At 47.2% G+C, this 13,826-nt stretch overlaps 1 protein-coding gene across 5 annotated transcripts in view; it reads right to left on the reverse strand.

The window, feature by feature from the left end:
- The window catches only part of CEP20 (centrosomal protein 20), a 38,061-nt gene extending 34,818 nt beyond the window's left edge, over positions 1–3,243 (reverse strand). For 4 of the 5 annotated variants that reach the window (XM_040973259.1, XM_040973258.1, XM_040973260.1 and 1 more), the window contains exons 1-2: positions 3,165–3,243; positions 488–685 (exon numbers count right to left, since the gene is read on the reverse strand). In XM_040973259.1, coding sequence (XP_040829193.1) covers positions 488–685; positions 3,165–3,192 — 226 coding nt within the window. In that variant the 5' untranslated portion in view covers positions 3,193–3,243. The remainder of the gene's footprint in view (positions 1–487; positions 686–3,164) is intronic. The other variant, XM_040973262.1, reaches the window with a different exon arrangement.
- Positions 3,244–13,826: the final 10,583 nt, after the last annotated feature.

Raw genomic sequence — 13,826 nt, forward strand, 5'->3', positions numbered from 1 at the left:
CCCATGTGGGAGATCCGAAAGAACCTTCTGGCTCCTGGCTTTGGACTGGCTCAGTTCTAGCTGTTGCAGCCACTTGGGGAGTGAGCCGTCGGAAGGAAGATCCTCCTCTCTGTCTCTCTTCCTCTCTGTATATCTGCCTCTCCAATAAAAGTAAGTACATTTTTGAAAAGAAAAAATATAAGAATAAAAGAATCTTTTAAAAAACCCACTTAAACAAATATCCAAAACATTTTAAAAAGAAAAAATAATCAAAATAATAATTGGAAAAATAATCGGGAATTAAGAATGATTTTCCAAAGCATGCACCCAGGAGGGAGCCTGTTTAACTCCGCTTTCCCCTGCAGTTTAGCTCAGGAGAACTTCGCCTGCCAGTCACCTTTATGCCGCTGTCTGGTGATGGCACTGGGTTTCCAGGGTGAAGACTCCCCGAGAACCAGGAAGGGGCAGACGCGGCTTCCCTGTGTGGAGTTGAGCAATAAGCACTCACCTGCCATGAGAACAGACGCGGTGTACTTATACTTGTTGAATTCCAAATACTCCCGAATTAACTCGTTAATAAGAAGGTTTTCGTGAGACAACGACGGCCGGGGCTCACGGTCATCGTCCAGGGCGTTGAACACTTCGGCTCGGATTCTGGCTTTCAAATGTCCCAATACTCCCCTTTTTTCCAAAGTGTCCTTTAACACTGTTAAACACAAAACAGTAACGATCCTGTTACAGAACCAACTGCGTCATGCTTGGGCACACTTTGAAGATGTTCAGAAGGTAAATGGCATAAATCTAAATATTATGACGAAGCAAACATTTGTAAGTACCATAAGCCGTGTTTGTAATGCAAACTAAAGGTCTCAAGCCACACAGTTGTACTCCTAACGTATCAGAGCAAATTCAAGTTGTTTACAGGGTCTTCACTGTAGGGACTGCAGTCTGAGATCTACTTCAGTGAGGAGGAAAAGGAGGGGCCAGAATTACCATGAACTTATCAGGACCTGAATCCAAACCCCAGGCTCTCATGCACTTTAAAAACATTTTTTTTGTTGTTTTTTTTTTTTTGAAATTTATTTTATTTTTATTGGAAAGTCAGATTATAGAAGGGAGGAGAGACAAAGATGAAGATCACTCCCCAAGTGGCCACGGCTAGTGCTGAGCTGATCCGAAGCCACGAGCTAGGAGCTTTCTTTAGCTCTCCCATGTGGGTACAGGGTCCCAAGGCTCTGGGCCATCCTTAAGTGCTTTCCCAGGCCATTGGTAGGGAGCTGGATGGGAAGTAGAGCAGCCAGGATTTGAACCAGTTCCCAGATCCCAACACTTACAGGGTGAGGATTTAGCCATCGTGTAGGGTAACATATTTTAAGGAGTCAGGGTTGTAGACGATAAACGTAACCTAATTTCTTGATGGACTAAGGTCACTATAACAAGTCAGTAAATATGAAAATGGGATTTAGCTTGAGTCCTCTGTATTGGTAATCAGGCACCATCCCTTGCAGTGCCCTGCAACCTTCTTTACCAAAGACTGTAAATGACAACACCACAGATCCACACATCTCGGTCGAGTGCTAATACAGTAAGAGCTCAATAAATGTTATCCAGGAGTTCTATAATACAGTGTTGTACACCGTTGATACCTGAAAGCACACCATAATATCAGAAAGCTGACCCACGCCTCAACCTACGCCTCAGCTGCTGTCCCCAACATACTGAATTGTAATTCTCAGAGATACTCACAAATCAAATTGTAAAAATCCACAAAAGACGGCTGGTTGGCTCACAAGATTTCACTGGGTTTCCCTTTGACAGAGTCCATTCAGAACTGCAGAATACAGGCAGTAGGTGGGGAGGAGGGGTGGCGGGCAGGGGGAGATCAGATATAAACGTAGCCCTAAATCTGTGTAGGACAGTCGTCATTTTTAGCTGCACCTATCACGTTAACCTGCCATGGAGGCCTTACGCTTACGACCCTGTACTGTACACACTGCTCCCGACAGCAGCCTCAAGCTGGTGAATGCAGAGGCAGTAAACTCTCCAACCGCAAGGCAGCCCTGCACAGGGGGTGACCAGGGCTTCCCTGGGGACAGCCCACAGATCCATACACAGTCTGCTCCTGCCAACAGAGTTCTGCTTTTCTTACTGCTCACTAACCTAGTGCCCCCACCCCTCAAACACACACTTCCATCCGTGGGGACTGAGCCACGAGCTCAAAAAGATTCAACCACCTCCCCCTTCCAACCTGTCTGAGAATGACTGCTTTAGACCCGGAATCTAAAGACAAATCTAAATGAAGAAAACTGGGATTGGCCCGAATCCTCAAGCAGCAATAAAGCTCCCTGCTCCCCCTACCGCACCACCCCCAGACTCGATGCTCCGACTCAACACGCAGCCTAATCTTCCTGCCCCTCTGCCTAAATGGACCAGCACCACTCAGCCACCTCAGCCTGCCCGTCTAAGGAATGGGCAGAGAGCTACCACGAGGCAGCCACTGGGTAACTGCATGAGCTGGGTGGTGGAATCCCAGGTAACTACAGCGGATTGTCCCTTGTCGTGACTCGTGACATCGGTTTCAGCGTCAAGGGCGCGCAGGTGTTGGACTCATTGCTGGCCCCTAACTGCCTTTTCAGGAGCTTTTCTGAGGGGATGGGAGGGAGGTGGAGGCATGACCAGGTCAGGAAAAGCTCTGCCTGTTTTACCCAGAGGGAGAGGCGGGATGCACCTGCAACCCAGACAACCACGGACCTGCGCCTGGCACTGAAGGGGCAGCCGGACACCAGGGGCACGGGCAGGGGCACGGGCAGGGGCACGGGCAGGGGCAGGGGCAGGGGCAGGGGCAGGGGCAGGGGCAGGGGCAGGGGCAGGGCCCGCCCCGGCCCCTCGCTCCCCTCCTCCCGCCCCAGCTCTCTGGTTGGGGGTTCCGGAAAGGCGCAGGCCAGTAGACCGCTCGGTCAGCTGCGGATTCCAGACTCTTCCTCAAACTAGCTCCCGGCTTCCTTGGAAACTGCCCCTGGGCAACCGCAGGCCGCCGGACCAAGCCAGACGTTCCCCCGCAGACTCACAGCACAACGATCCTCCCTAGGAGGGCCGGGCGTGGTGTTCCGCGCGCTCTGCCCCCGTTCCATCCTTCTCACGGGCCCGAAGACTTCCACCCAGTCAGCCCAGCGGCTCGCACTCACCAGCCTTCAATTCGGAGACAGTCGCCATTTTCCAACGGCTGGAGGGGACGCGCCTTGACAGTGCGCAGGCGCGCACAGCCCCTTTCTGCTGTAACGTGGTCTGGAGCCAATAGGCTCACGGCTTTGTCACCCTCCTACTCGGTTCCCGCCCCATTACAGTGTTTACTCTCTGTGATTGGGCAAATGGCCAAAGTCGACAAGCGACTCCACCAATCAGATGGTGGAGGGTGCAGGCGCGTGCCCTCACCTGCGGGAGCCGCTAGATTTTTAGTGCTTGTCTTGAACTTGCTGATTGGTCACCGATGCCCGCTCTTCAGCTCTGCAGCCTCCACTATTAGCAGTCACCACGTACCAAGCCTGTGGTTGGCGAGCTTGAGCAGGCATTGAGATCACTGGGAAGATTTGTAGAACACCTTTGCCTCCCGACTCCGTAAATGTGGCATGAGGTCTGACAAGGTGCATTTCTGTCACGTTCCCAGCTAAGGTTGCTGTTCTAGAAGTAACAGAACAAGAGCCTCTAAAGTATTCACTTCACGCAGCTCATGGATTTCCCCTAGGATTCCCCTGTTTGACAGAGGAAGACATGGAATCTTCTAGAGTGAAGAAGCTAAGATCTCCAGCAAGTGGCAGTGGTGACCACTTGAATCCGGGCTTCTTGATCACCTGCTGGTACTGAATACTGGTCACATGAAGTGCCTTTTGCAAAATTAACTGCTGACAGAATGGGTCCCTTCTAACCACTGTAAGGAAATTAAGAAAAAGGAAGATGAAAATACTGTTCCCCAAACGGATGTCAGTTTAGATGTTTCCGGTTGTGAGAAGGCCAAAAGACTTGATGAAATAAGGGAAGTCTCATTCTACACTCTAGAACTGTGCTGTTTAAGCTGCTGGTCAACCCAATGGGAGAAACCTGTTTTTCAGTGGAATCCCATCAGGATTGTTTTGCACACAATGGAATAAAATGAGTAGAAAACAGAAAGACTCTCCCAGGTGGGTATATTAGCAGGGAGTTGCATCAGAAGTGGAACAGCAGGGACTCCAACCGGCGCTCATATGGGATGCTGGCATTGCAGAGTGGGCTTAATCCCCTATGCCACAATGCTGGCCCCAAAGATGGAAGATTTCTGTCTCTTCTTTTCTCTATACATCTGCTTTATATATATATATATATATATATATATAAATACAGTTTTCCATGGGCTCAGGGATTTCCCCTTCCACCTTCCCCAGTCCCTCCCCCCAACCCCACCCCTTTTTTTTCCCTGTAGTATTTCAATAGTATAATCCTTCAGCTTCGGTCACAAGTCCATCATTCTGCTATTTAGGTGTATCAGGGCATTGTAGGTATAGACAATATGAAGTCCAGCATCCCATCATCAAGATATATTTAATGGTTCATCTGCCTTTAAAAATAAATACTTAAAAATGAAAAGTTTGAGAGACAGGGGTTTGACATTGTGGTTGAGACAGTTTGAAATGGCCACATTCCACATCAGGATGCCTAGGTTCAAGTCCTGGCTCTGCCCTGATTCCAGCTTCCTGCTAATGTGCCTCTGGGAAACAGCAGGTAATGGGTCCAATGCATGAGTCCCTATCTCCCATGTGGAGGGTTTACATGGCGTCCCCAGCTTCTGGCTTTGGTCTGGTGCTCTCCTGCACCCCCGGCTGTTGTGGTCATTTGGGAAGGGAAGCTGCAGACTACAGATAGGAGATCTCTGTCAAATAAACAGATACAGTTTTTTTTTTTTTTTAAGTAAATTTGAGAGCCACCATGACCCAGAGGAGTCGACTTTCCTTCTGTTACTTTTTGAACCTGTGTACACAGACCTGTTGTGTGATTTAGAAAGGTTCCATGCAGTCACACTTCTCTGAATTCCTGAACTCATTACCCACGGCCTGAATTTCCCATCAGCATCTCAAGAGCTTTACCAGGATTCCCTGAGTTCCACAAGTGGAATGTTGAAGCTCTTAAGAGGAAAGTACTTCTGAATGCGCTGGTGAGGCTCTCAGAGCCAAAGGTCTATGATAATGTGACAAATGAGTGCAGTAGCCCTCCTTGGGCAGGAACTATACTCGATCTCAGCCCAAAGGCCAAGAAGCAATTTGTGCAGTAACTAACACCCACTACTACTCTGTCTGGCAGGTGCTGCTCCAGTAAATACGCACCGTCAACTTGACGAGACAGATATTCACACACCAACTGTCTGAAGTTGAACCTTTGGCCTAGCCCTTAAGATGCCGGTGAAGACATCCACGCCTCATGTCAGTGTCTCCGCCCTTGATGCCAGCTTTTGACCAATGCAAGACCCTGGGAGGCGGCAGGCGAGAGCTCAGGTATGTGGGTCACCACCGCCCACAGGGGATGCCAGAACTGAGTTTCTGGCTCCTGTCTCCAGCCTTGGCCCAGTGGGTGGGAGCTCCCTTTGTCTATGCTTTTCTGCCTCTTTGAAAAGCACAGCCCCACCCCAGCTCCAAAGTGTTCCTAAAGTGGATAATGTGGCAGTGAGGAGGTGGAGGAACAGGTACAGCTTTGTATGCTTGCTAGGTGGACAAACTGGCACCACCACCCAGAAGGCTGTCTGGCAATACCACAGCAGCCTTTCACACACTTTGACCTACCAGCATCTAGTCCCAACAGTGTATCTCACAAGCTTTCTCATGCCTGATTACAAAGCATTTACATGGGTGCTCCTAAAAGCTCATGGAAAATGGAATACGAAGATAAGCTTAGGAACAGGTGTTGGGCCCAGTGCTTAAGACACCTGTGTCCCACGTCAGAGTACCCAAGTTTGGCTCCCAGCCGCAGCTGATCAGTTTCCAATGGGAACCCCAAGAGACAGTGGTGATATCTCAAGTAATTGGGTTCTTTCATTCACATAAAAGACCTAGATGGTGTATGGGGCTCCTGGCCCAGGCCAAGTCCCAGCCATTATGGGCATTTGGGCATTGACCTAGGACATGTCACCTCTTTCTGTCTGTCTCTATCTGTTGCATCAGAAAAATATGATAAATTCATTTTGGCACAAATTTTGAAAACCATGCATAATGTTTTTCATAACAGGCATTTTCCTGAGTCTTTTGAAGATGCTTCGTCTAAATAAGGATATGGGTTGTATCGGTTTCTATAGTAAGCCAAAAGCTTATATACTGCTATCAGAAAAGCTAGAAGAGATGACAATACTAAATACTGGCAAGCATGCAACATATGAATCTGGTGAAAAGCCACAGTGATATAGCCACTTGGAAAAGAGCTTGGCAATGGCTTGTAAAGTCATGCATACATGTATCCTATGTCCCAGTAATCACAATCATACAGTATACCCAAGAGGAATAAAAACTGAGGCCTCTTGAAACCTAATCCCGGGCAATAGCAGGTTTGGACATAACTGCCTGAACTAGAAATGACCATGTGTCTTATAATTGGTAAAGATATTCATACCAGAAGTATCATTCATTAAGACAAAGAAGTGACCATTGACACATGCCAGAATGAATCTCTAATGTCCTGGGCTCAGACAAAGAAACCAGATCCAAAATGCTTCATTCTATGTGACAGTTAATTTTTTGTTTGTTTGTTTGAAAGGCAGAAACAGGGAAACAGAACTCTCATTGAATGATCCCCTATCCACTGTCCCCAGCAGGCCACAGCCGGGAGCCTGGACTCCAATCTGAGTCTCCCATCTGAGTGAAAAGCACTCAGCTACTTGCACGGCCACTGATGTCCCCTAGGATGTCCACAAGCAGGAAGCAGAACTAGAATTCAAAACTAAGCAGTCTCCAAGCACTAGCTCCACCATCGCACCAGAGGCCCCGCCCCGCTATGTGATGACAGGACAAAACACGGGGAGAGAAAACGGCTCGGTGAGACAAGCAAAGGAGACTGCCAGCGTGGGTGCACAGGAACATCAGAGCTGATAGAACTAACTGTTCCGCAGCTTGACGGTGGTGACAGTGTGTGCTTATCCAACCCTATAGCCATTCGCGTCCCAGGATAATTGTTGCTCGGTGTAACAATTAATCGTAACCTTCTCCACATTTTAAAACAGCTGTTGGAAGTAGCAGGAAAAATTATGGGTAAGTAAATTATGATACGACTGCAGATCAAACACTAGGCTGCCATTCCAAAAAGGGGGCGCTCTAAACACACCCAAAGGTTATTTCAAAAGCTTGTGGAAAATGGAATGCAAAGATGTGTATTTTAGTGCAGTACATTTCTGAAATTCATGCCCTAGTGTTTTCAGAGCAGGCATGTTCCGTGAGCCTTGGAAAGCCCTTCTCAAACATGGATTTCAGTAACTTTTGCACCTAAATTAATCAACCTTTGATTCTATTTTCCTATGGACTTTATATACATGAAGAGGGCAAAAATTGCCCCTGGGGAGGAAGATTGGGACACTCTGTTCATCCTGTGGGCTCTTGCTTTGATTTAAATCTTGAATTATGGGCCCAGTGCAATAGCTTAGTGGCTAAATGTTCGCCTTGCATGCACTAGGATCCCATTTGGGTGCCGGTTCATGTCCTAGTTGCTCCATTCCCATCCAGCTCCTTTCTTGTGACCTGAGAAAGCAGCAGAGGATGTCCCAAAGTCTTGGGACACTGCACTTGTGTGGGAGACCCAGAAGAGGCCCTGGCTTTAGATTGACTCAGCTCTGGCTGTTGAGGCCTTTTGGGGGGAGAACCAGTAGATGGAAAATGTCTCATATCACATAAATACTATATACACAATTGTTAGACTGTGTTGTTATTGAAGAATGACAAGCAAAAAATCTGTACCTATTTAGTTCAGATACACACAATTGCTTTCCAAATATCTTTGAGCTGCTGTTGGTTGAATCCACAAATTCAGAATGAACAGATAGAGAAGAGGGCTGTATGTCTAAAGGACAACTTTAAAGCTGTGTCAAAGCAGAGGGTGTTGACATCAAGGAGTGATAATGCATCAGCAATCTCTTGACACAAGATCTTTTATAAGAAAAAAATTATTTTATTGCAAAGTCAGATATACAGAGAGGAGAGACAAAGGTCTTCCATCGTTGGTTCACAAGATCTTTGTCCCATTCATGAGCTTCATAGAATCTGAATTCATGGGAACTTTACTGGTGGTATTTCACTTTTATTGTGATACCATTGTGTAAGCTGATGTAGATACGCCTGTTTGAGTGTACAAAGGGTATTCCAATCAAGAGAGAAAAGATTGCTTACAGAAGGGAGGTGAAATGACTTCCCAACTATCGGAGCCTGACTTTGATGCCTCAACAATCTTAGTTGGCAAATTTTCTGTAGTGTTCTTAGTACCCAGCCATGGGGGCAGATGTTTGGCATGTAGTTAAGACACTGCTTGAGATGCCCACATCTCAGAGTGCCTGGGTTCAAGTCCTGGCTCTGCCACTGATGCCAGCTTCCTGCTAATGGACTTCCTGGGGGTTGTGGTGATGGCCCAAATAGTTGGGTCATTGTCACCTATGGGGAGACCTGGATTGAGTTTCTAACATTGCTATTGAGGGTATTTGGGGGTGAACAAATTAAAAGGCTTTGTGGCTCTCTATCCTCCACTCTCTCTGGGAATTTAGAAACCGAAATATTTTGTCTGGCACTTGAAGAAAAAGTTCACTGACTCCTGAACTCTTGTTCTATATATTTTTTAGACAAGGAATGTATCATTAACAGGCCAACCATTATTACTTTCTGAGCAACAACCAGTCATAACTTAAAAAACAACAACTAACATTTATGAATCCTTGCTGTGTGTGTGCTGCTTCATATCAGCCTCAATACAGCCAGGAGGCAGGTGTGCTCATGCTTCTTTTTTCTATAGCCTTTTTTTTAAAATGTATTTATTTCATTTTATGTTTTCTGTTTGCAAGTCAGAGAGACACAAAGAGCTCTCCGATCTGTTGGTTCACTCTCCAAATGCCTACAAAAGCTGGGACTGGACCTGGCTGAAACCGGGAGAAAATTGTATTGGCGCCTCCCACGTGGTGGGAGCAAAGAACTTGAGTCAAAACTGCCGTCCTTGCAGGGTCTGGCTTATCAGGAAGCTAGAATTCAAAACTGAATAGCTGTGACCCGAACCCAAGCATTTCAACATGAGATGTGGGCATCCCAAGTGGCAACTCACTTGGGCTGGGTGGATAGCTGGCTAGGTCTGCCTTCAGGAAGATCTCCCTCCCCACCCCGTGTATCTTCCTACTTGTCAATCAAACCAGCCCTTCCTGGGACGTGTTTCCTTCAAGAAAACTATGGCAGAAGCATCATGTAACAAGCCACTCCTTCTCCCTGGACCTCCTAAAAGAGGTGGACAATGGGGAGATCACCCCCTTTCTGTTTCCCCTCATCCACTCCCTTCTCCTTCTGGACTTACTGCTCACTCTTGTTGGGTATCTCTCTGGGTAGGACAACTCATGTTCGTGTGTGTGTGTGTGTGTGTGTGTGTGTGTGTTTGCTTTCTTACCTTTTGAATAACATTTACCTTCTACATGCTGATATGAAGACCTGCTCTCTGTGCCTGGCAGGAACCTGGGATAAAACCTAAACTTCACTTCCCTCACAACACAGACACTCCCAAATGTCAGCTCCACCCTGTCTTTTCAGAGGAAGGAAGCGCTTGAGGAGCTGATCACTTGTGAGTAAAAGGCTGAGTCACTGCATGGTCCCAGATCTGCTGAGCCCTGTCCTTGCTGGGTTCTTTTCAGGGATCCTGAGCCACTTTTGCCCTAGCTCTGTCCCTGGGCCTTTGCAGGTGCACGACCCATAGCCTGGAAAAATCCTCCTACCCTAGTTAATTTCCACTCACTCCCCAGGCGCCAGTTCTGCCTAAGCCCTCCCTGGCCTTGCTGAGGTTCCTCTTCTCAAATGTGTCTTGGGGAGTGGTTAGGGCTCAGAGGAGGGAAGCTTCCATGCGGAGAAGCAGTGCCAAGAGACAGGCCTTTTCTTGGGGTAGGGGGCAGCTTGCTCAGTGCAAGGGTCCTCAGCAGGCCATAAAGGCCTGGGATCCACTGGCCCCAACTTGGGACAGTTCTGCAGGAAGGAGGGAGGCTGAGACCTTGCAGGGTCTTACTAGATTCTTCAAATGAGTCTCAAGGGTTTCCACTTTGGGCAGTGAAAAAACTGAACTGCATTTCCTCATGGAAATGTATAAAGAACTCTATCTTACCCCAAGGCCCTTGGCTAGCAACAGCCCTCTCCTGAAACATTCTGCTTTTTGTCACACTTGTCACTCAGTCCTGAGGCCTTGCTAGCAAGGGGCAGGGCTGCCTCTGCTCCCGGATCTGCCCCACCTTCCCAGGTGTTCCCGGGGTGACTCACTACTCAGCAATTCCAGAATAGAGGGCAGGGCCCACGGTGCACCTGGAGCTGCAGGAAGGTTAAGGTCACCGTCAGAATTCCCCAACCCTTTACAGCTCTGCCCAGGTGGAGTTGCAACTCAAAAGGTACTCCGCTAGACTGGACTGTAAGTGGTGGAGCAGAAATCCTGAATTGCATTTGGGCGAGTGCAAAGGTCAGCCCCTCACTCCAGTGGGGACTGAGAAGCCAAGTTCTGGAATGCGGTCTATACTGTGCACCCAGCCCTGATGGTTAGCTGTCCCATGGCAGGTGGTACATGTTCCTGTTGGTCTTGTAGAGGAAGTACAAGGAACAAACAGTCCAGATAAAATAACATTTAGGCAGCCTTCAACAGGTCAATTTCAGAAGGAAGAGTGGTAAATTCATTCACTGCCTTGTTTACCAAGAGGATTAGAAACAAAGACTTTTTTGCGGGGAGGGGAGGAGAAGGGTTTGTTTTATTTATCTGAAAGGCAGAGTTACAGAGAGAGCAGAGACACAAAGAAAGAGATTATTCATCCATTGGTTCACTCGCTGAATGACTACAGCAGGCAGGGCTGGGCCAGGCTCTATGTAGCCAGGAACCAGCAACTCCATCCAGGTCTCCTAGGTGGGTGCAGGGGTCCCAGAACTTGGGTCATCCACTGCATTTCCAGGCACGATAGCAGGGAGCTGGATGGACACACAGCACCATATCGGATGCTGGTATCACAGGTGGCAGTTTAAGCTGCTGAGGTACAATGCCCACCCTAAGAGGAAAAAATTCTCACACCAACTTGATGGAGTGGGTTTGGTCACAGAAACCCCTTGAATTTCAAAGAAATCATTGCTTCCTTCCTAGTAGATGTACCATATCATAGAGGCTGTAGAAACACTATGCTGAGTGGGGGTGAGGTGCAGGGAAAGCTGCAGATGGAATTTTACAAATTAGAGACATGTCCCTTGTAGAAATGGCAGCTTCTCTTCTCACCAGTCCTTTGGAACTAGGACATTCCTCAGCTTCAGCTACTCACATCCCCCTAAGACTGGGGCAATCCTGTCTAAGCCACAGACTCAAAGAGATCAGGCTGCATTCCTGAGACGTTCAAATTCTTTGTGGATTTATCAGGAAGGAAAACAGCAACTACCCTGATTTCTAATCTTGTTGTACCATGCACAATCCTAAGAACTGAGGTGGCTATTATTTTTCAGGTACTCACCCATCTGCTGGGTACTGCATAAAATGTCACCCACACATCATTCCAGTTCACTCTCACAAGATGGCCAGAGATGCCAAGTACTGCTGTTTCCAGAAGAAAGCAAGCTGGAGTGACACAGAGTAACTTCCACTAGGTCAGGCAGCTGGGAAGAGCCTGGGCCAGATTCAAACTCAGCCAAGGTCTGGCAGTTTCATCTACATGGCAAGTGGACAAAATATTCTTGGATGAACATATCAGCAACTTTCAAAAAAAAATTTATTCATTTTTATTGGAAAGACAGATTTACAGAGAGGAGGAGAGACAGAGAGAAAGATCTTATGCCTGCTGATCCATCCTCAGCCAGGGCTGAGCTGATCTAAAGCTAGGGGCCAGGAGCACCTTCTGGGTCTTCCACATGGGTGCAGGGTCCTAAGGCTCTTAGCCATCCTACTGCTCTCTGAGGCCAAGCAGGGAGCTAGATGGAAAGTGGAGCGACCAGCACCCATATGAGATCATGGCACATGCATGGCAAGGATTTAGTCACTGAACCATCGCACGAGCCTGGTAAAATATTCTTGATAATCTGATCAGACAAATCTGCTTCGCATGATTTTTGTAAAAATCACATACCTATAGACTAAGGAATTCTTTTTTTTTTTTTAAATCACTTGCTTTTATTTATGTGAAAAGCAGAGCAAGAGGGAAGGAAGGATGGAGAAAGGGAAAGTGGGAAAGATGGGGTGAGAGACAGAATAACCACTGGGCCACCATGCCAGGCCCACTGAGTATTTGTTTGTTTGTTTGTTTGAAATCATGAAAAGACATTGGAAGAACTGACACAGAGGTGTTATCAGGCTGATTCTCTGCCACACTAACATCTTATATGGTGCCAGTTTTTGTCCTGGCTGCTCCATTTCTGATCCAGCTAGCTCCCTCTTATTAGCTGGGAAAGCAATGGAGGATGGCTCAAGTCCTTGGGACCCCCGCACCCACATGGGAGACCCTGGAAGTGCTTTCTGGTTTCAGATTGGCTCACCACTGTGGCCATTTAAGCAGTGAACCAGCACATAGAAGACCTCTCTCTCTCTGTGTTGTCTCTCTATAAAAACAACAAACAAAAATCAGTCTGCCTTTCAAATAAAAATAAATGGATCTTTAGAAAAAAAAGACATTGGAGTTTGTCAGACTCTCAACATTACCTCTTCATTCTATTGGTGTGGTATAGGACTCTGCAAGGTGGTTCCTTTCAACTGTCTACTTGATGGACTGGTAGCTGTCTAGATGGGAGGACAAGCACTCTTTCTGGGTGTGTCTGCTTTCAGAGGAGACTGGGAGTCTGAGGACAGGGAAGGAAAGCTACACCCTCAATGTGGGTGGGCATCCCCTGCTTGGGTGAGGACTCTGAGGGCAAATGACAGGGCAAAAGCAGAGTTAGCATTCTCTTCCCTGGGAGACCTTTCTCTTCCTTTGCAAATCCAAATTGTAGGTTCTGGAACTTACACCCGGCCCTTACCTCCCAGGATTCTTGAGTCACAGTCTGTGCTCTCAGCTTGCCGGGCTCTCCAGCTTCCAGACAGCCTGCATGGATCTTCTTAGCCTTGCAATTGTGTTTGGCAGTTCCCCTCTTTAATCCCCTCTCACGTATCCTGTTGAGTCTGTCTCTCTGAAGAACCCTGATGAACACAAAAGGATTATTTTCTTCTACTGAATCATGTGAGACAAATCTCATGTGATCATGACGTAAAATCAGTTTATCTGCTGTTAGCTTAGATTTGCAAGTATTTTGAATAGATATGCAGTTTCTTAATGGTCACTCTGATAATTACAACTCACGTCTTTAATGAATAAGAAACTGGTTCAAATGAATTTCTGTTCAGTTTCGATGGTTAAAAAAAATGACTGTGTTTTTGTGTAGATTCATTATCCTTATAATTTATTATTTTAAAATTGTAGCTATAGGGCTCAAGGTGGTAGCCTGGTGGCTAACTCCTCACCTTGTAGGCACCAGGATTCTGGTTCTAATCCTGGCAGCTCCACTTCCCATCCAGCTCCCGGCTTGTGACCTGGGAAAGCAGTAGAGAATGACCCAAGGTCTTTAGTTCTTGCACCAGCATGGGAGATTTAGAACAAACATTGGCTCCTGGCATCAGATCAGCTCAGG

This window comes from Ochotona curzoniae, unplaced genomic scaffold (genome assembly GCF_017591425.1).
Source record: "Ochotona curzoniae isolate NIBS_2020 unplaced genomic scaffold, NIBS_Ocur_1.0 contig_2321, whole genome shotgun sequence".
Taxonomy (NCBI): Eukaryota; Metazoa; Chordata; class Mammalia; order Lagomorpha; family Ochotonidae; genus Ochotona; species Ochotona curzoniae.